Source organism: Protopterus annectens, chromosome 1.part1 (assembly GCF_019279795.1).
Source record: "Protopterus annectens isolate FY-2018-M chromosome 1.part1, PAN1.0, whole genome shotgun sequence".
NCBI lineage: Eukaryota > Metazoa > Chordata > Ceratodontiformes > Protopteridae > Protopterus > Protopterus annectens.
The window spans coordinates 1,959,185,076-1,959,205,567 of NC_056726.1; the positions used below are offsets into that span (position 1 = coordinate 1,959,185,076).

Consider the following 20,492-nt stretch of genomic DNA (forward strand, 5'->3'; position numbering starts at 1 on the left):
TCTCAGTACTTTTTTCACACAAATGTCAATTACACTACATAAATTAATATGGTGTGTGATATGCAATGCACATCAATCTGGTAACATGCAGAACTACTGACCCATAAGCCTAAACAGTCTTATCTGCAAGTCTATAGAAGGAGTCATCATGGACCTTATCTACAAGGACATAGGTGACCTTCAACACACTTGATCTGGCCCATTTTGGATTTTACAAGGGTAGAACTTGCTTATTAAACCTAGTGGACTTCTTTGATAATTTCCCCAAATACCTGCATGATGGATAACAGGACACACTGCCTATGTTGATTTATGCAAGGCCTTTGTCACTATCCCCCATTCTGGTATAATAGAGAAAATCTCCCATCTGAGGATTAACCCATACATTACTAGATGGATAGCTAACTGTCTCACTGACAGAACGCACACTGTCAAACTTAGGGACTGCACCTCCACCACTAGAACACTTACCAGTGGAATACCACAATGATCTGTGCTGGGTCCTCAACTGTTTGGATTGAAACTATTTCTCTGAAGTCCAGGCAAAAGTTGCAGATGACTGTCAACTGAGTGCACTCATATTGAGTCCCCCAGTGAAGTTAGCATACTACAGAAAGGGCTGACAAAGAAAAATGATTGGTGCCAAACTCATGGACTGAACCTTAAAGCAAAAATGCCTCATTGTCCCCTTTGGCAGTGAAGTACCTCTGCTAATTATGATATACATAACAGCCCTGTAAGCTCAAACACAGTGTTGTGAGACTTGGGAACACATGCTAATAGCAATCTGCACTTCAATGACTATGTGTCCATAGTGGTAAGACACACATTTTACATTGCGCACCTCATAAATAAGGGCATCACATCCAAGACCAGGGAGGTCATAGATCCACTTTACTCTTCCCTTATTAGACCGCTGAGTGCAGTGTTCCCTTCTGTCTGTACCTCACCAGGCACCTGCAACAACTTGAAAAAACACAGAGGTTTGTGACCAGGATAATCCAGGGCCTCTAACACATGACATGCATGGAAATGCTGAAAGACCTGTCATTGTACTCAGTATCATGCAGGCTGCTAACCTATGCCTGGCATACAGAGCGGTCTCAGAATCTGCCCTACTGGAAACAATGGACATCTGCAAAGCAAATGGGACAAAAATAACTTGCTCCAGGGATCTCAACCTAGCCTGTGACATAAACAGGACATGCTGGGAAGACAGATATACCTCCCAGCAATTACCACTCCCCTGTTACAGGCTCCCACTGCATGTGAAACATTGCTCCTCAATGACCCTATTCAAATGCAACCTTGACAACTGGATAGGTGATTGTAAATGCACATCTGGGGTGGCACCTATACCCCTCATGGACAGGGGGCAGTCGGTGCTGATCATAAAATCACCCTGCTAAAAATGACAATCTAACTATGCTCAATAAGGGTACTTGTGTTTTTACACAGCTGGGCTTGTAAACACCCTATGGCCACTAGCCTAGTAACCTCCTATGTTGCCTGTGAAGCTATGATCGTAGGCATGCCTCCCAGCATCTTGTCTCCAACATGCACTGCTGATGTCATCCACTATAAGGTGTTCTGCGACCTTATCAAAGTCAGACTTGTGCTGTGGTGCTAGCATAAAGTAGTGCGTTCTGTAGTCTGTGTACTTAAAAAGGTAGGCATTCTATTCTCACTACAGTCAATTGGTGTGTGTGTGTATGTGTGTGTGTGTGTGCGTGTGTGTGTGTGTGTGTGTGTGTGTGTGTGTGTGTGTGTGTGTGTGTGTGTGTGTGTGTGTGTGTGTGTGTGTGTGTGTGTGTGTGTGTGTGTGTGTGTGTGTGTGTGTGTGTGTGTGTGTGTGTGTGCATGTGGGCACATTTAGACTTGTTTGACATTACACATAGCCTTTTACATCAACATGCGGGATACTGTTTTTGTCATATTCTCCTCACCAGACACTGCTGATGTCATCAGCTATATCAGATTCATGGATGTGCATAATTCCAACTAGGGCAGGTTCAGACACTGGCCTGGAGGCCAGGCAGAGGTCACCTCATCCTATACAATACAGATTACATTGACATGGATTTCACTCAATCCACATACATCATGGCATGGTTTATAGGCACTGTATTTTCTTAGTAAGTAACCTCCGTGGTCACTCCAGCTTCTGCATGTGTCTGGTGAGGTACATGCAAAAGAGAGCATTATACTCTATATTATTGCTCTGATGAGGTTCGAGTACAGTGCTGTAATATACTCCTGAGATCAGAATATGATGGAGTGACTTATAGTGTGCATAACATAGGCTTTCAATATCAGTGTGGACATTTGGTGGTCAAAGTTCAGATTGCTATGTACTTGTCTTCCCAGTGCTTGCATCACTGGGTTTCAGCATAGCAGGACTTTTGTCAATACTGTAATTAGCAGGGAATTCCACTTTGCAGAAGGCCAAAATAAAGACACATTTTTGCATTTATTTTGAAGAATGTGTGGCTTTGCCATCAATTATTTGTCTGTGTTAGCCTCTCCTGTAGTGTGTTATCATCACATTTGGAATCAATGATTGAACCCAATATGCAAGAATCAGCAAACGCGGGAAGCCAAAGGTTGTATATTGTAGCCTAAACTTTCAAGAAATAGATTCAGAATAGTAAAGGCCAAGCACAAATCCCCAGGGTACACCAGTGGTGGCAGCTTGGTTACTCATCTAGTGACACAAGGTTTAATCCCTAACTAGGAGAGCTTCTCAATAATACTGCTTAGGGGATTGTGTTCAAACCCTAGGCCTGTTGAAGCTAGCCAGTATGCACTCTCTTAGCTTCATCCATGCCTATAACACAGAATCAAAGGTCTGTGACAACATTACAGATCAACTAACACATGAGTCATCACATACACATTCCTGACATGGTTGCATACACACTTCAACACACCCTTGACATAGACTATGCTCCTGTAGAATGATGTACATCAACTTATATCCATATGAGTTGGGGGGCAGCACCCGATGCATGCATGTATAGACACATCCTGACCCTACTCATCTGTGACGTACGCCAGCGTCATCATGGACATTTTCTAAATGGACACTAGTGATATCCTGGCTATGTGCAACAGACCTGTGTGAGTTGTTAATGCTACAACTTGTCTATTACATTAGTTAGATGCCCTCAAAGAGGTTATCGAGGGCATGCATGATGATAACACAATCATCCTTTTGAACTTGACAAGCACAAGACATTTGACACAAATCCACACTGAGGTATTCACTCAGCACTGTCAGATGTGGACATATACACCTATATCTCCAAGTGGGTAGACCACTGTATCACATACCTGGCATCTAAGTATGTTGACGTGTGAACTGACCTATATCTCAGGTCCAGTGATCAGGTCCATAAATCAGGGCTGTCTGCTAGGTCCTTTCCTGTCCATTATTTAAGTGATGGACATCACAGATGACATACACATCCTGTGTCCAAACAGCTGTCTGAAGGACTACAGATTGTGGGCAATCATTGACTCCAACTTTGATATTAGTATAATACAGACAGTATCAACACACACCCAAGACTGCTGTCACAGCCATAACAACACCTGCAATGATACGAAGACATGGGGGATTTGCTATGTCAAGAAAGCAAACACACAACCCAAGTATAATGTAGATATCACACCCTATAATCAGACCAATAGGTATGTTACCTGTGTCCTGGGGTAGATGGTAAGTGGAATGTCCACTAGCATGTGGTGACAGTACTGACTAATTCCTTGTATGTAACAAAACTATTGACCATTTGAAGGACTTCCACATCATAGGCCATAATACTTCCATAGTTCACAGCCTTCATCACACCAATAAATGAGTACAATGCACCCTTCTTCATGTACCTCCCTACACATTTTCCAGTGACGTGTAACTGAAGTTTACCACATTTGTTACAGTGAGTTATCACACATCTTACGGGCCATACCTAGGTATTCTTTTTGTGGCATAAACATTACTGTGTGATGGTACAGAACCCCCATCAAGTTGTTAGACCTCATGCATGTGTGCTACTTGTTTCAGTGATGCACACAATACATGCATAGCTGTTTGACAACTACCATCTATGTGAAAAAACCTCATACCTCTTTAAACAATGCTTATGGTATTATATATATATATATATATATATATATATATATATATATATATATATATATATATATATATATATATCAATGTATATTATTACTCAGTGCTTTAATATTGATGAGATACCTAAGATGCCAATGTATATTTGTACTTGCCTTTTTATATCAATGTATTTGTTCCTGTTATATCAATGCCTATGTAAGTTGTACTTTTGGAGCTTTTCTCCCCTGACCTCCACTGAAAATGAGAGTGCACCCAGATGGACTATCCCGGTTGACAAATGTAAAATAATAAATAAATAATGGCATGGGTAACATTTGTGACAGTGCAGAGTATGTCATATTTGTATGTCATACACACCCGTCAACTAGCCTGTATTGATCATAATGTATACACATACAGCAATACCCCTCCTAACACCTCCACAGATGTTACAGTGCCAGGACAGTGTGCGTGATTACCCTCATAGAGTATGGGCATGTCATAATAGTTGTACAAGTTTGTCTACAATAATTTCTGATCACTCTAAATCACGTATGTTGTGTCAGAAACATGTGATTACTGGTGGTATTATTCTGATATTGTCCATGATTGTGCTTGCTTGTTTTAATGCTGTCCATGAGCCTTTACCTGTTTCCCACTTGCTAGAGACCTCTGCTGAGACTACACTCATATTCAAGCAAATCAGTTTCCACAGTTTCACACTATGCATCCAACCCCTATTGTATTTAACATCCCTGAAAGATGTTCTCTGCATTGTTCAGGTAAGGATGCTTATCACCCACAGACATCTTCCCCACTGTTATGTCACCTTGTGTGACAGTCAAATAATACACATTTTCACTGTGCAGTCCCTACTGTACCAAACTGATATGTGGTTGGTGTTGATGCTACAACTGTCTTCCATTGACATGCCCTCACCTGCTGTACATTAGGTTTTCACCTGTCCTCTTTCCCTATGTTCATTCCTAAAATTCATCTGTGTATCCCTACTCAATACACACACTTCCCTTGAGTGTTTATTTTATATGGCAGTCCATGTACCCTTACAGATCATTTACACAACTTTAGTACAGAATGCCAGGAATGGGATTTCTAAATACTCTTCACCGTATACATAGTCCTGTACTGTGTTAGGACCATATACTTAACTATCATACCTCTCAACTATCCAGATTTTCACAGGATGTCCAGATTTTTGCCTTATATATCTTGTGGTGTGTTCTCATCAAATTTGTGGTTTTCTGCCATATCACTGGGATGATCTCAGGAATGATGTGACTCAATAATTACATACATTTGAGTTTCAAACTTCAAATCCTTCAAAAAATGTATCTTCACACAAACTCTTTGTTATTCTAAAACATTTCTCCAGAGCAAATACGCCAAATCTGCCCCTATTTCTGGGTCACTGTCCCCCCATTATGCTGGCCTTTGTTCAGAAATCTTGCAGTAAGAGATTGAAAGCTATAAAAACTATTATTTGTTAAGCCCTGGTTATCATTGTGGCATTCCATGCAAAACCACTGACCTTCAGTGCTCTGATTTAAACAGGATTGCTGTGTGTGTTCATTTACATGGTTTCCTGGGCAGCAACACTGTTGTTAGCCATGAAACCTTGCTTATTTATGTTTAAATGTTTAAATGCAGTGCATGGCATGAATATGCAATGAGCACTGCTGCTCACCATGTATCACCGTACACACATCTAAACTCCATATATGCCTCGTGTGAAGTCTAAGTGGAGTTTACTGAATCTCAGGCATACTTGAAAAATAATTTCTAATTTACAAGTGTACATCATTATCATCATCATCATCAGCCCCCTTTTTCCCATTTTCTACATATGGTTGGGGAATCATGTTAACTGTCGCCATCTCTCTTGATTCAATGCCAAACTTCTGCCTTCTTCAACACTCATGCCTGACTGTCGCAGATCTTCTTTCATGAAATCCATCCATCTCTTTCCTGGACATCCTTGTTTCCTCTTACCTTCTTCCTGTCTGTCTCAAATCTTCTTCACCAGATTGTCTTTGGCTTTTCTGCATGTGCCCAAACCACGTTAATCTGTTTTCTGTGATCTTTTCTGAAATTGGAGCTAATTTAGTTTCTGCTCTTATGTCCTCAGTTCTTCATCTATCCTAGAGTGTGCATCCTACCACCCTTCTCAGGCACTTCATTTTCATTACCTCTAGCTTCTTCACCTGCTCTGCCTTTATTGCCCAGGTTTATGTACCATGCAGTAGTACTAATCGCACCATTGTCTTGCTTACACCTTACTTTTCAGCTTCTTTGGCATTCTTCTGTCATAGACTACACCTGACACTCTATGCCAGTTGGCTGCAGCCCCTCTGATTCTAGCTTTGACTTCTATATTCAGACTTCCCTTCTCCTCAACCACCCTTCCCAGATACATGAAGCTATTTACTTGTTCCACTATCTTCCCTTCTATCTCAATTCACAGCTTCTTCTGATTTTCCCAGTTTGCTGCAATTGCTACTGTCTTATCTGTGGTGGTGCAGTGGTTAGCATTGTTGCTTCACAGTAAGAGGTTCTCTGGTTTGATTCTCAACTGGAGCACTTTCTGTGCAGAGTTTGCATGTCCTCTCTGTGGTCAAGTGAGCTTGAAAGACATGCAGGTAGGTGCACATGTGTGTGTACCTTCTGTGAGATTGGGCACTGGGTTGACAACTTGACACCATAAAATTCCACTGCCAATCAACAGCAGACCAGTGATCTGCTGTGGTGACCCATTACCTGGAAAAGCTGAAAGACAAGACTACTGTTTTATCTGTGCTTAGTTTCATCCCATGTGCCTTCAGTTTTGCATTCCATTGCTCTATACTTAGCTGGAGTTCTTGCTCAGAATTTGTCTGTAGTGCCACATCATCTGCATACAGCAACTTTGTTGATCTGTTCCCTCCAACCTGTTTGCTAATGTAGTCCATCACCAGTATGAGCAGCAGTGGGCTCAGAGCTGAACCCTGGTGTATACCCACTCCCACTGGGAACCCCACTGTGAGGCCAAAGACTGTTTGTACTTGAGTCATTGGGTCCTTTCTACATAACCTGCACTAATTCTACCAATGATTCTGGGATTTTGAACCACCTCAGTACTGCCCAGATCAGTTTCTTGGGACCTTGTCCTATGCTTTCTCCAAGTCTAGGAATGCTCAGTTGGACTCTTTTCTCATTTCTAGCTTCTTCTCAATCATCTGTCTCACTGCAAACATAGGGTCAGTTGTGCTGCATCCTGATCTGAATCTGAACTGCTCATCTCCCATCTTACATTCTACTACTCTGCATATCCATTTATCAATCACCCTCTCTAGAACTTTCATGTAATGTGATAGGAGTTTGATTCCTCTGTACTGCCCACAGTTGTGGATGTCCCCTTTGATCTTGTACACTGGCACGAGTATGCTTATTCTCCAATCATCCTGGATATGCCTTTCTCTCCACACTGCTATGAGTACCCTCAGAAAGCATTTCTCCCCTATCTCACCCAGCATCTTTATCATATCTGCTGTGACCTCATCTGAGCCTGCTGTTTTCCCTGACTTTATTTTCTTTAGTGCTATTCTTACTTCTTCTAGGGTGGGCTCCTTTTCTTCTCTCATTGAAGGCTGCTTCTGGGGCAGTACAGCTTCTATGGGGTTTTCTTCATTCAGAAGCCGCTGAAAATTCTCCTTCCATCTACCTCTAATGTCATGTGGACTGGTGAGTAGGTTGTTGCTGGCATCCTTTATGAAGGGTGTCTGACTATCTTCTTTATTTTTTTGTCTTTGCCTTGCAACCTGATATAGGTTCTTTGTGCCACCTAATGAGTCACTTTCTAGAAGTTGGTAGAGTGCCTCTGTTGTCCTATTCTTTGCTATTGCAACTCCTTTCTTAGCTTCTTTGTTAACCAGCAGTATTCCTTCCTAGCCTGGTTGGTCTTTTCTAATTCCCACTTTTTCCGGCACTCCTTCTTTCTTTTGATCACTTCCTGGACTTCTGCATTCCACCACCAGCTTTTGTTATGTACCTGCATGCTGCTGCATTTCTTCATCTTTGTTAAATCAGTGTTCTAGCATGAGGAGTATTACAACTAAATGATCTGTAAATTGCACTTGAGCTCTAATACGTGTATGAGATGGTGCATATTAGCTGGAAAACTAGGCTGCCATCAAATAATTTCTAGTGTTTATCAGGAAATGTGCAGGAAAATCGTTCAGTAAGAGCATCTAAAAGAGAAATATTAAAATCCACCAGCTAGCAAAATGATTATACTCATTATAACATCTAAACGTCTTTGGTAGAACTGCCCCAGAGGTGCCATTTGCAGATCACAGAAGAAAAAAACTCCTGATATTTTAAGGAAGAACAATTATCAAGTAGTAAAACGGTTTTATTTTTGATTGTTTGCTACAACTTTTTTTACCAGGTGATTAGAAAGTCATAATAACGTCTGTTATCTTACCTGCTGTGGACACTTCAGTTCAATAACAACATCAATACTCTCATTAGTGGACTTTTCACCAACTGGTTCCATCTGAATGTCAAGACACAAGAGGTAAAACCATGTAGCAATGGCTCTAGAAAGGCATATTCAATCTATAATACTTTGTAAGCTATAATGGTGAATGTGATCATAAAGCAACAGGGGGGGGTTAAAAAAAATAAGTGAACGAAGGAAATAAAACAATTCAATTGCTAGGTGAGATTTACTTATTAGGCCCAAATCTTATTGCAACTACATAGTTATAAGGAAACTTGATGGCACAAATGAATGTGCACTTCTCTCAAGCAGCATTATATGCAAACTTTAATACCACATTCCATATTTCAGTGCTCTGAGTTGGAAGATTTTAAGCAACTGATTCTTTTAAACATTCATAAGATAATGCCAAATTCATGTCTTTAGATTCTGATTTTCTATTTCATAGTTAATTAAAATACACAACATGTACTTTAGTATAGTCATACTTCAAGACAAAGAAGATAAGTATGTCTGCCAGTGGCGGCTCATGCCACCAGACTGCAGGACTGCAGCCCCCCAGCTGTGGAAAGAAAAAAAAAACATTTAAAAAAATAAAATATGTTTTATACTAATACACAATACCGTTATTCTGGCTGGCTGGCTACTACTTAGCTGCGATGTGATCGTGCAAGTCCAACTGTTAAAATGCCAGAACTCAAACTGCACATGCTTGGCGAGTTCCATGTTTTAAAAAAAAATGAGTTTCTATAAATCTGGATTGCTGTAAAAGTAGTTCAGACAGAGGAGAAAAGGCATCAGTGTGATGCCCAGAAATCTATGAGATTTGTAACCACTGTAAAGAATTGGAAGGGGATTAGACTGCCACGTCCGCAGTCACGTATGTGACGTGGATGGCTGGATGGCTACTGATTGGTTCTCACTCTCTTCCCACACTTTGCATGCTGGGAAAAAGCGAGAAACAGTCAGTGGCAGTAAAATACATACAGCACATGAGAATTAGATCATGATGATGAGGGACAGAAAGATCTTAGCTGAAGTTCTTAGTAGACAGATGAGAAGTATGGCATTTGGGCTACAGCATCTCTTGTGTGAAATGCGAGCTGGAACGTGTAAGGCTAATAAGAGTGAGGAAAGGATCCAGGGCTTTTTACTTATGTCTGGGTTTGGATCAGCAGGAACACAGTGAGATGCCACAAACAAAATTTTCGGATTTGTCTTGCCAGTGATTAGACTCCAAAAGCAAAGAGGTAGTGATTTTGTCATTGCATAAAAATGAACAGGTTCATAGGAAGGCATGAGGCAATCTGCCTGAGACCATTTATAAGCCTAGCCAGAGTGTGTCAGCTTTCGCTGCCCCATTAATTAATTAACTGAGCCTCTGTCAAGAAGAGCCAATGAAGTGATCCCAGGGGTGTATTTTCTGTTACCCATCCACTCGTCAAGGTTTCTCTTGAAGAGTGTTAGTGAGGGGCTCTGCCTAATATAGTTAGGAATTTTGTTCCAAAGCATAAGGAGTCTCTGTGACAGGAATCTATCTTTCCAGCATGTTCTATTTATTGTTGTGGCAAGGTATAGCTCACTAGAGTGAGTGACTTGCAGTGACTTGGATTTCTGTAGGTGGAGCATGCCTATTAATTCTGAGTTGGACATGGCCTTGTAAGTTAGGCAGAGATCACCTCTGAGTAAGTGATATGCCACTGAGTACAGCCGGAGTTTTTCCAGTCGGGCTGCATAGGACATATGTTTGAGGCCAGTAATCCTCTTGGTGAGGTACTTTGTTGGTCTTAAGTGTCTTGTGAGGTACATCCCAAATGGGGCATTGTACTCTATGATGGGTCTGATGAGTGACGTGTAGAGGGGCACTATAACCTCTTTATTTCTAGATCTAATTGTATTTATTTAGTTATTTATTTATTTATTTGCAGTTTGTTTGCCAGGATGGTCCATTGGGCCAAGAAGAACCAATTTTCAATGGAGTCCTTAGGGAGAAAAGCTCCATAATAACAAAAAAGTTATAATCAAGTAATTGTATCACAGTAAATACAGAAGTACAAATAAAATCACAGTATTTAAAGATACAAAGTTAAGAAAAAATGAGAATTGTTGTAAACTTTTGTTACTACTTTACAAGGGAAAAAAACAGGAGTTTGATGTACATGAGATGACTGAGGTATAGAGAGGAGAAGAGATTATGTGGGATGGGAGCAGGAGCATTCCCAGAGAGATGTTAGATGTAAGTGGAGTGAGGTCTTAAGTGACTACAGATGGTACAGATGGGTGGTGGTAGGGAGTTCCACTGCCGAGCAAGGGCAAAGGATAGTAGATTTTTGCCAGGGGGAGGTTATGCAATTCTATCAAGTTTTGATTGTTGGATCTTAAGGATCTTTCTGGAAGGTGCATTTTAAAGGAGGAGGATTGGGAGGGACAGAGGGAGGGGCTAAAAATGAGTTTGTGAACATGAGTGAATTGAATGTAGGTGAGATAATTGGGTAGCTCTAACAATTTAGTTTGTGAAGGGCAATAAAGTGATGGGTAGAAGATTTGTGGCTAGTGGCAAACTTGGCGATCTTATTATAGCAGGGGGGAGATTTTTGACTTAAGTGAGGATTGTAGGTTGGTTAGGATTGGGGCACCATATAGGAGGGAGGGATGAGGAATGAGAGATGTGAACCCTTTAGTAATTAGATGGGCTACATAGAAGGATTTCCTAACTACTTTGGCAATATGATTGTCAAAGGAGAGATTACTATCTACCTGTGTCCCCAGGTCTCTTATTACCTCTTCTGTATTAAGGGGGCTGTCACCTATGTGGAAAATCATGGGTGTTTTCTTTTTTCCAAATGGGATGACTATGCATTTTTTGGAATTTAGCTTGAGACCATGACTTTGATACCAGGTGTCCATCTCAGTAAGGTCCTTTTGCAGAATGTCCATGTCAGCCAGAGAGTCAATTATGGCTCCCAGTTTGCAGTCATCAGCGAGCTTTGTTAGCCATAGTCCTCCTGTGTTTGCCTGTACTTCTGAAGTATATGCCAAACAGTAGGGGTCCCAGGACCGAGCCTTGTGGGACACCACTTGTGAGTGGTTTAGAGCCAGACCTGGAGCCCGCTATTCTTACCATGTGAGTTCTGTCTGTAAGCCAGTTGGCAACCTATCTCATGATGTAGGGGTTTATGTTCAGGCTGGTGAGTTTTTCTATAATTCCCAAGTGAGGAATGGTGTCAAAAGCCATTGCAAGGTCAAGGTAGACTGTGTAAACCACCTTCCCCTCATCTATGGCCTTGGTGACTGTCTCGAAGAAGTCAAACAGGTTTAGTAGGCATGATCTGCCCTTAACAAAGCCGAACTGGGTCAGATCAAGTGTTTGGAGATTCTCAATGTCTTTGTTAATGAGTTCCATGATAATGCGCTCCATAGCCTTCCAGACCAGACTAGTCAGGCTTATGGGGTGATAGTTACCAGGGTCAGTTGTGGCCCCTCTTTTGTGGAGTGGAATAACCATTGCTGTGCGAAATTCTATGGGCATGTAGCCTGTGGAGAGGCTGAGGTTGAACAGTGTGTTTAGGTGGGGGGTTAGTTCGTTCTGTAGTTTGTGCAAGACGCAGCCTGGGACACCATCTGGCCCCATTAATGCTGTGCTTTTGGCTTTTGAAAGGGCTGTTTTCACCTGTGCATCTGTGATTTCCGGGACACTACACTTTTCCGGTATTGTTGTGGGCCCTTTTGAGGGTGAGAGGGAGGTGAAGTTTGCACTGAATCTATCTGCCAGGATGTTGGCAATATCAGTAGGTTCAGTATATTTTGCGCTAGTTTGCACTAGCTCAGAGCATATCTGTGAGTTGCCACTTAGATTCCTGACATAGCTAAAGAAGGCTTTATGGTTATCTTTTGAATCCTTGGCTATTTTTCTTTCGAAGTTAGCCTTGGATGATTTTATGAGGGACCTTAGTTTCTTACTGATTCTGATCAGGGATGTCTTTTCTTCTTGGGATTTGCTTTTTCTCTGAACTAGTTTCCTCCTTCTATTGTATAGCCTGTTTATGGCAGGGGTCCACCAGACTGGTTTCCTTCTCTTAGGGGAGTGAGTCTTGGTTTTGCTAGGGATGGCATGATCCATGCTTCCTTGTAGGTGCTGATAGAGTGCATTTGTAAAGGTTCCTGCATCTTGTACACTGTTATACTTTAGCATGGGGGCTGTGAAATGTACCACCTCTGTCTTAAGTAAGGTGAAGTTTGCTATAGAAAAGTTTTTCACTGTGCTTTCCTTGGCTGGGGGTGGTGGTGTGGACATCCAGAGTGATTAGTTTATGGTCTTATCTAACCAGTGACGGGTTGACCTCTGGTGCAGAACACCTGTCGCCCATGTTGGTGATGACCAGTTCCAATATGTTTTCACCTCTGGTAGGGGAGTTTACCAGCTGATCCAGGGCATTTCAGTTGATAAATTCCAGGAAGCGCTGGACCTGGGAGTTTGTACTTGAGTAGTTTTCCCAGTTTATGGTAGGGTAATTGAAATCGCCCAATATCAGGGTGTTCGGTAGGACCTTTATGTTCTCCAGTGTCTCCAGAAAGGCAGAGTGGTGGTCTTGGGTCATGGAGGGTGATCTGTAGCAGGCCACAAATTGCATTGCAGATTTGCCCAATGTTAGTTGCACATGGATGATCTCAGAGGTATCATGCTGCGCCACTAACCTGGAGGTGTATGTATCCTTGATGAATATGGATACAACCCCCTCCTTTTGTGTTTCGGTCCATGTTCTATGGCTGAAATGTGTGGTATGACTTGTAGCCCAGTAGTGCTGGGGTGCTCTGTGGAGCCTTGAACCAGGTTTCAGTTACTGCACAGATCTTGACGTTCTCCATACTGAGGAGTGCTTCGAGCGCATGCATTTTGAGATTTAAACTCCTGGCATTGAGTAGCATAACCCTCATTTTTTTATTTGTGCTGTTTACAGAGGTGGGTTTGACTTTTGAGCCTTGCCTAAAAAAGGCACTATGGGGGCAGCAAAAGCCTAGGAGTGACAGGTGCAAACAGTCTCTTATGAAGCAATGAGGCTTGTCGAGCATGTTGTCCCAGGCTGACAGACACTGGATCCGCTTTGAATGACACCAGAAGCTTAGCCAATTGTTGAAATTGATCATTTTTTCTTTGTACTGCTGTATCATTCTTGGTGGGGGCAGGATGCTACTCAGGGTCAGGGTCATACCCACCTGGGCTACATGATCAGAGAGCTCTTCCATGTCTCTTTTCATGTAGTCCAGGGAGGTATGTCTCAGGTCATTCACACAGTCATATTTGTACTTGTGCTGGAGTGACCTACCTGGGCTACATGATCAGAGAGCTCTTCCATGTCTCTTTTCATGTAGTCCAGGGCGGTATGTCTCAGGTCATTCACACCAACATGAACAATGACAGAGTCATATTTGTACTTGTGCTGGAGTGACCTGAGTGCTTGTGTTATGTGGAGGATTCTGGCTCCCGACAGGCAGCTAACAGTAACCTTCTCCTTGTCCAGCTTAGTGAGTGGGATGTCAGTGTGCCTGACTATAGAGTCACCTATTACAAGTGTGTTAGGTATGTAATTTTGCCTTAAGGGCTGTGATTGTGGAGCACACTGATTTTGTGTTTTATGTGTTGTCTGGTTTGTGACGGGAGGTGGAGGTGTTTTGGGTGTTTGCTTTGGAGGTCTCTGATGCTTTTGCAGGTTTTTATTTAGAGCCTCTGAGTATGATTTCATGTAATTATGTGTATATCAATGTGAGGCTGGAGATGTGGTGCAAGTGTTAACCTTCTCCTCATGACTGCCTGTTCCAGTCTTGGGTGGAGAGAGCTTAGCCTCCAAATTAGCTATATAATTGCATCTCTCGCATATGTTAATGTTTTGTGGTAGGAGGAGAGGGTTGTCTGTGTACATGAGGCAGTTGTAACATTGCATGAGAATACCCAGGTTCACCAGCTGGACTGGAGAGTATACCTGAAATTGCCCTTTGGTCATGCCTGAATAGTAAGGTGTGCTGCCTAGTCACGTGGTTGGTGAGGGGTGAATAATGAGCCTTGCCCTGCTGGGCAATCAAGTGTCAGGGTATATTAGTGCTTGCTATTAGGTATGAGCAAGTGCTGGACTGTAGGTTGCTTTTTAAGTGCTTAGGTTGAGAGTTAGACTACTTTCAAGGGAAAAACTGAAGAGGAGACTTGGTGGAGCCAGGAGTAATGTAGTCCTAGCTAATCAGCACTGCCCAGATGTGCTAAACTGTGGAAATGTGGTTTTTATAGCATGGAAATGAAAAAGATAGAAATTAGCCCAAAATGGCCTATAAACTACTAACTTCTGGGCTGGAACCACTCCTCCAGGGACAGATGGCTGCTCAATGCTCCCTCTCTCACAGGTGAACAGAGAAACCTCCTTCTATCCAAGTAAGGTATGGGCAACTAAGAAACTTGTAACACAGCCCTGAATTCAGCACTAGCCTGGAAACTGGACTATACTAGCTTAGAAAGGTGGGAAACAAGGAACGTTTTTCTTTAAAAGATAAGGCAAAAACAGTAAAAAATACACTTAAAACAGCTTTAAATTACTACAAACAGTAAAAATAAACTTAAAACAGCTTTAGATGACTACAAGCAATCAGAAAAGGCTTTTAAACAAATTACCCAATTAACCAGTAAAAAAAAATCTCAAAACTGAGCCCTGTTCCTGTTGTCTTCAATCAGACAAGTTCTAACTGCACACTTCTGCCACTGGTGTGCAGGGGAACCTTCTCCAAAAAAGAAGGCCTGGATTACTGCTCAAGTTATACAAACAAAGCTAGATTCAGCAGGCCTGAATCTAGTTTATGCAACAGCAAACAAGGCACACCAATTTCAGTAAGAAACAGTTCAAATATGCAGGCACTATAAGCCTCTAACCAGAAATTCCCAGCTCAGAAGGGCAGAGTCCAGCCTCTCCTCCCACAAGAGTGCAGACCACAAACCTTCTTAATGTAAAATGACTGGCCTGAAGCCCAAGTACATAAACCAGAACTAATACCCTTTTAGAATAACAGACACTGAGCCTTCAATCAGCAGTTCCCAACATAGAAGGATGTAAGCTACCTGTCCTGCCACAACAGTGCAGACCACAAACCTTCTTAATGTAAAACAACTGGTCTGAAGCCCAAGTGCTTAAACTAAAAGGCTTAGAAGAATAGCTACACTTTAATCAGGTTTCTACCAAGCAGTAATAAATGCAATTGAATACTTTTAAGAAGGCCTGGATTAGTGCTCAAGTTATACAAACAAAGCTTGATTCAGCAGGCCTGGATCTAGTCTATGCTACAGCAAACAAGGTACACCAATTTCAGTAGGTATGGAAGATTGTGGGAGAGAGAACTCTTGTGAATTTGTAGTATACTGTTCCTGTATTCTACAATAATGAGTAATTTCCTCTTGTGGCCTGAGAGTTTGTTAAATGATCCAGCACAGTTTTCTAATCTATATTCTCATCTTTCCTTGGTTCTGCCTATATAAACACAGCTGTAATGTATCAGCAGATAAAAACCTCCCTGACTAATCACTTCTCAGTAATAAACTCATTGAAATTGCTTTCTTCTGTTCTCACTAACCAGTATATGACTTGCTGCGCTGTCTTAGCCATTTCTGTGTTTTCTGTTGCCTTTCTTTTGGTCTCACTGCTTTTATAGTGAACTGTATGTAGATTTACATTTAGCTCTACCTGGGGTCAACTGTCCCTGCACTTGCTTCTTTTTGTACCTCTGGAGTTAGAGAGATGGCTTGCATCATGTGAAGCCCAATAAAAACAAGAAACCAAGTGATTATGTTTTTGAATTTGCTTTTACAATCTGCAATTCTAAGACACTTTGAATCAAAATGCTTCAAATATTCACAACTCCAAGTGTTTGATTAGCAGTATCTTGGAATTGCTCATTGTTTTGTTTTGAATTTGGTTTGCATCATTGCTTTGTCCATGTTTCTGTTGTACCAAATGTATTTGATTTGTCAGCCACTGTACCGCTTGCCATTTCATCTTATTCGTATTAATGGAAATGCTAGCCTCTGTTCCACTGATTCCCAATTTCATTATGAGATATTATTTATAGTAACAAGACAATAATCAAACTATTATGACATTTTTGTAATTAGATGTATTTGAATAGTTCCTGAGTTGTGGTCTGAACTTAGGATGTATTTTGCTTGTAGCCTTTGTTTTTTTTTTTAGATTCTCAGTTGAATTGTAAGAAATTAAGTTATGTTTTTACTGCTGAATGTCTAAGTATTAGTATGCATTACTAGTGAATATTAGCATTAATTAACCCTGTAGTTTGTCTAAGAATTTGTAAAACAGTGAAGGGAGTACAAAATCTGTGAGACATGAACAAGTATCTTGCTGTATGCAGTAATAGTTGGGTATCATACGAGCCAACAGACATTCAACTTTTCAAGTAATAGTACTTGGTAGAAATGTATATTCATCATAAAAGGTCAATTTGTGTGTGCTTTGCCACTTACCCCGAGGTACAGTAAACTAGGAACTATTTGCCCCCTGCATTACAGACCTACTGTACTTCGGTTTTATTTACTTTGATGTTTACGGAGTTTGTAACTGCGATAGGGATAGCCTGCGATCATCGGACAGTGACTGAGGTGCTGAGAGCTGACTGGAAACTGTCGTAAGAATAATTAACTACTGGCATAGTAAAGAAGCTATTAGGGTGTATAGGAATAACACAGATAAGATGGACAGGGCAGAGCTATTATTTAAGCTGGGAGAACAAAACATAGCCTCAGGTTATGGTGCTAGTGTAAATAGAATCATATTTGAAAGTACACTTCGTGACTACCTACAACCAGTGCATTAAGGTCATTAGAGAATGCATGAGTAGATGCTGAAATATGGTAATGGTTAACCCAGTGTTAATAGATGTTCGTGGCCCCACAGAAGGATATGACCTACAGGAATGGTAGACCTGCAAGACAAAGTTTGGCTAGAAATTATAAGAAAGGAATAAAAAGGAACATAGAAGGATACATCTTGTGGGACCACTAATGTACAAAGTAATGTATTTAATGTGCTTTTAATGTGCTTTTAGTTAATATGATTTTTAGTATTCAGCGGTTTATTAGTTGCCAAACAGAGTGGGTGATTTACATAGCATCTTGCTCTTGGGAAGCCTCAGACAAGAGCAGAACACCGTGTAAAGTTAGGGTCACCAAACATATTGCTGGTATGGTAGGACAGGTTGTGACAGGTTGGCACTTTATATAAACATTTAGTTCAATCAAGGTTGATTTTAAGTTTTCTTTTAAGGTTGTTGAACAACTGTATCAGAGTCCCATGCAAGGGAATTTATGTAACTGATTAAAATTAGGAAAGTGTTTTAGAATTTTAAACTGAAGACTGCTTGTAAAACTGGTCAGTGGTATTAATGTGATGGTACAGATGAAACCCTTTCTGAAATATAAAAAATTACAAGTTCATGTTGATAGTTATATTGCATTTTTAAGTAGGCACATTTATTTAGCTTAATTAATTGTGCCATTATATATATTAAATGGACACCGATTTTCAGTTTTTTTTTTGTTTGTTTGAAAAGCATTTATGCAAGTAGTCTCTTGTTTATTTAGACAGACATCTAGTGACCAAAACAAAATGTACATATTTTATTTGAAGAAATGGAGATGGAATTTTATAGCAAAGAATTAAAGTAGATTTTAGAACTGTTTTTTTTTTGACAGTATGTAAAATTCTTTAAGTATAGTAATTAGATGTTTATATTTGAATAATTTTTACAAGTTACTCAGCTTGTCAACCACATGAAAGATTACAGCTGGTCATCCTGATGCAGCAGATCTCTCTAGACAAGAACATTGCCTTTTTATGAGATATCTCTGCTTAATAAACAACATGAAATGAAACAGACCACTACATCTCCATTTATGCTCAAACCTTCACCCTCATCTCCAGGACACATGGAGCTCCATATCAAACCATGGTTCATGTGGTATAAGGTGAACAGGGCATACACAGAGTGTGGCATGTAGATCCAGAAAAGAAAGTATGGCTGTCCAGACCACCTCTACTGGACACTAAAAGTAAATGATGTAAAACTGATATAGTTCATGCAGAAAAATGGTGAGCATAATATCAGACTCTCTGCTATCCTTGATCTGTAGCCTGAATCATTACCTCCCAGTCATTTTTAAAGACAAAAACATTTCAGACTCATTCACAGGTGCACAAAAAGTCATTGTGCTATGACTTGCTTTAAGAGATGAAATACTCAACAACAGCATCTGCTGATGTAAGAATACACACTTATTCACTTCATGCCAACTTCCTTCTTCTGGTTTTGATTCTGAAGCTCTTTGAGTGTCTTATACAGACTGGCTGTATCAATAACCATTTGAAAGGTCTTGACCCATATTAGTGGGTCTTGTAATGTGGAGACTGGCCATAAAATCTGGATTTACATAGACTAAGTTTGAGATTTCCTTTCTCAGAATATTCCCTTTTTTCCAAGGTATGCAGGATGTGTTGCTTTTTAGAAAGGCATATATATTCCTTTATCTACATCTAGTGTGTGTGTGTGTGTGTGTGTGTGTGTGTATGTACAGATTTTCACATCAAATTTTTGGTCCATTATTCATAAAATTGTGGTTTTCTGGCAAATTAATGGCAAATCATTAAAGATTGAAGTTAGAAAATAATGACAGACATTTGAGTTTCAGACTTCATACCCTTCAGAAAAGTCATACTAATGCAATATCTACTATTTTATTAACTTTCTAAGTTTGTAAGAGCAATATTTAAAAATTGCCCTTATCAGGCTTTTGTCCCACTTTTATTTATGACTTTGTCCAGATTTCTTGCTCTGAGGTTGAGAGTATGACAAATGTGTCAGGACCATCACCGTCAGCCAGAGACATTTCAAATTGTGACATACTTGTTGTACCCCATTCCCCCTTGTAGTGACTTTGGATGTGTCCAAGCAAGGCAAGAAGCAGTTATGCAATGTAAGTGTGCAGACAGAGTATCCCCCATCCAAGGTAGATACAAGTACAGTGGCTTTTAATCTGCCCTTGATTTTGCAGAATGTTGTGGTTTTCTGTCATATTTCATACTGTTGATTTATGCTTCTTATTATTCAGAAAATGCATGTTGTTGGCTGCATGCTGCTTTTATAAAGCTGAATATAAATTATAATTATAACTGCAGTGCAAGGAGAAGTGGAGTGGTTTGAGTTGAGTGCTGGTGTTTTTTTATACTTGATTTTGACTGGCATTCCAGTAATCTATTTAAAAAGTAATTTCTTTTTTCATGCCTCCCACCTTTTTATTTCCATCTAGATATTAAGTAAGCTGTCATGTAGCCAATGTATTGAAATTTTTTTTTTCTTCTCCACTTCATTTTATCTTGATTGGACTCTCATAATGATGGCTTGGCATCCAGGGCAGTGTATTTAAAGTCCCAGTTTTTGTGGTTCTGAGCATAGCCCCACCCCTTTCTAATTGGCTACACCCTTTCCCATTGGCCCCACCCATTCAGCTGTCTCCTGCAGCTCCCCTTTGATTTGAAGGCACCAGCCACCACTGCTGTCTGTATCTCTAACTCGCTAGTACAAGGCTCTAGTATAGGTTCATAGGTTCACAGGTGTTTACTAGGATAACAACCACAAGGACCTTTTTAAGCCTAGCTATGCATCACAATTCTCTGAGAAGTTCTGATACCCTTAATAAGTTTCAGCAGGGACTTGGAAGATGAAACATTTACAAGCTGCGGCCTGGGAGATGAGCCATTTATAGGCTGCCTGTGTCCATTAGATACATAGATGCCAAACCAGGGCTGAATTTCCTTTTCTCCATGCAATTGCCTAAGT

The 20,492-nt window shown here is 40.7% G+C and overlaps 1 protein-coding gene across 1 annotated transcript in view; it reads right to left on the minus strand.

Moving 5' to 3' along the window:
* The window catches only part of PLB1 (phospholipase B1), an 88,968-nt gene that overhangs the window by 60,474 nt on the left and 8,002 nt on the right, over positions 1-20,492 (minus strand). Inside the window, exon 2 of the mRNA XM_044086731.1 lies at positions 8,598-8,669. Within this exon, the coding sequence (XP_043942666.1) occupies positions 8,598-8,669 (72 nt within the window). The remainder of the gene's footprint in view (positions 1-8,597; positions 8,670-20,492) is intronic.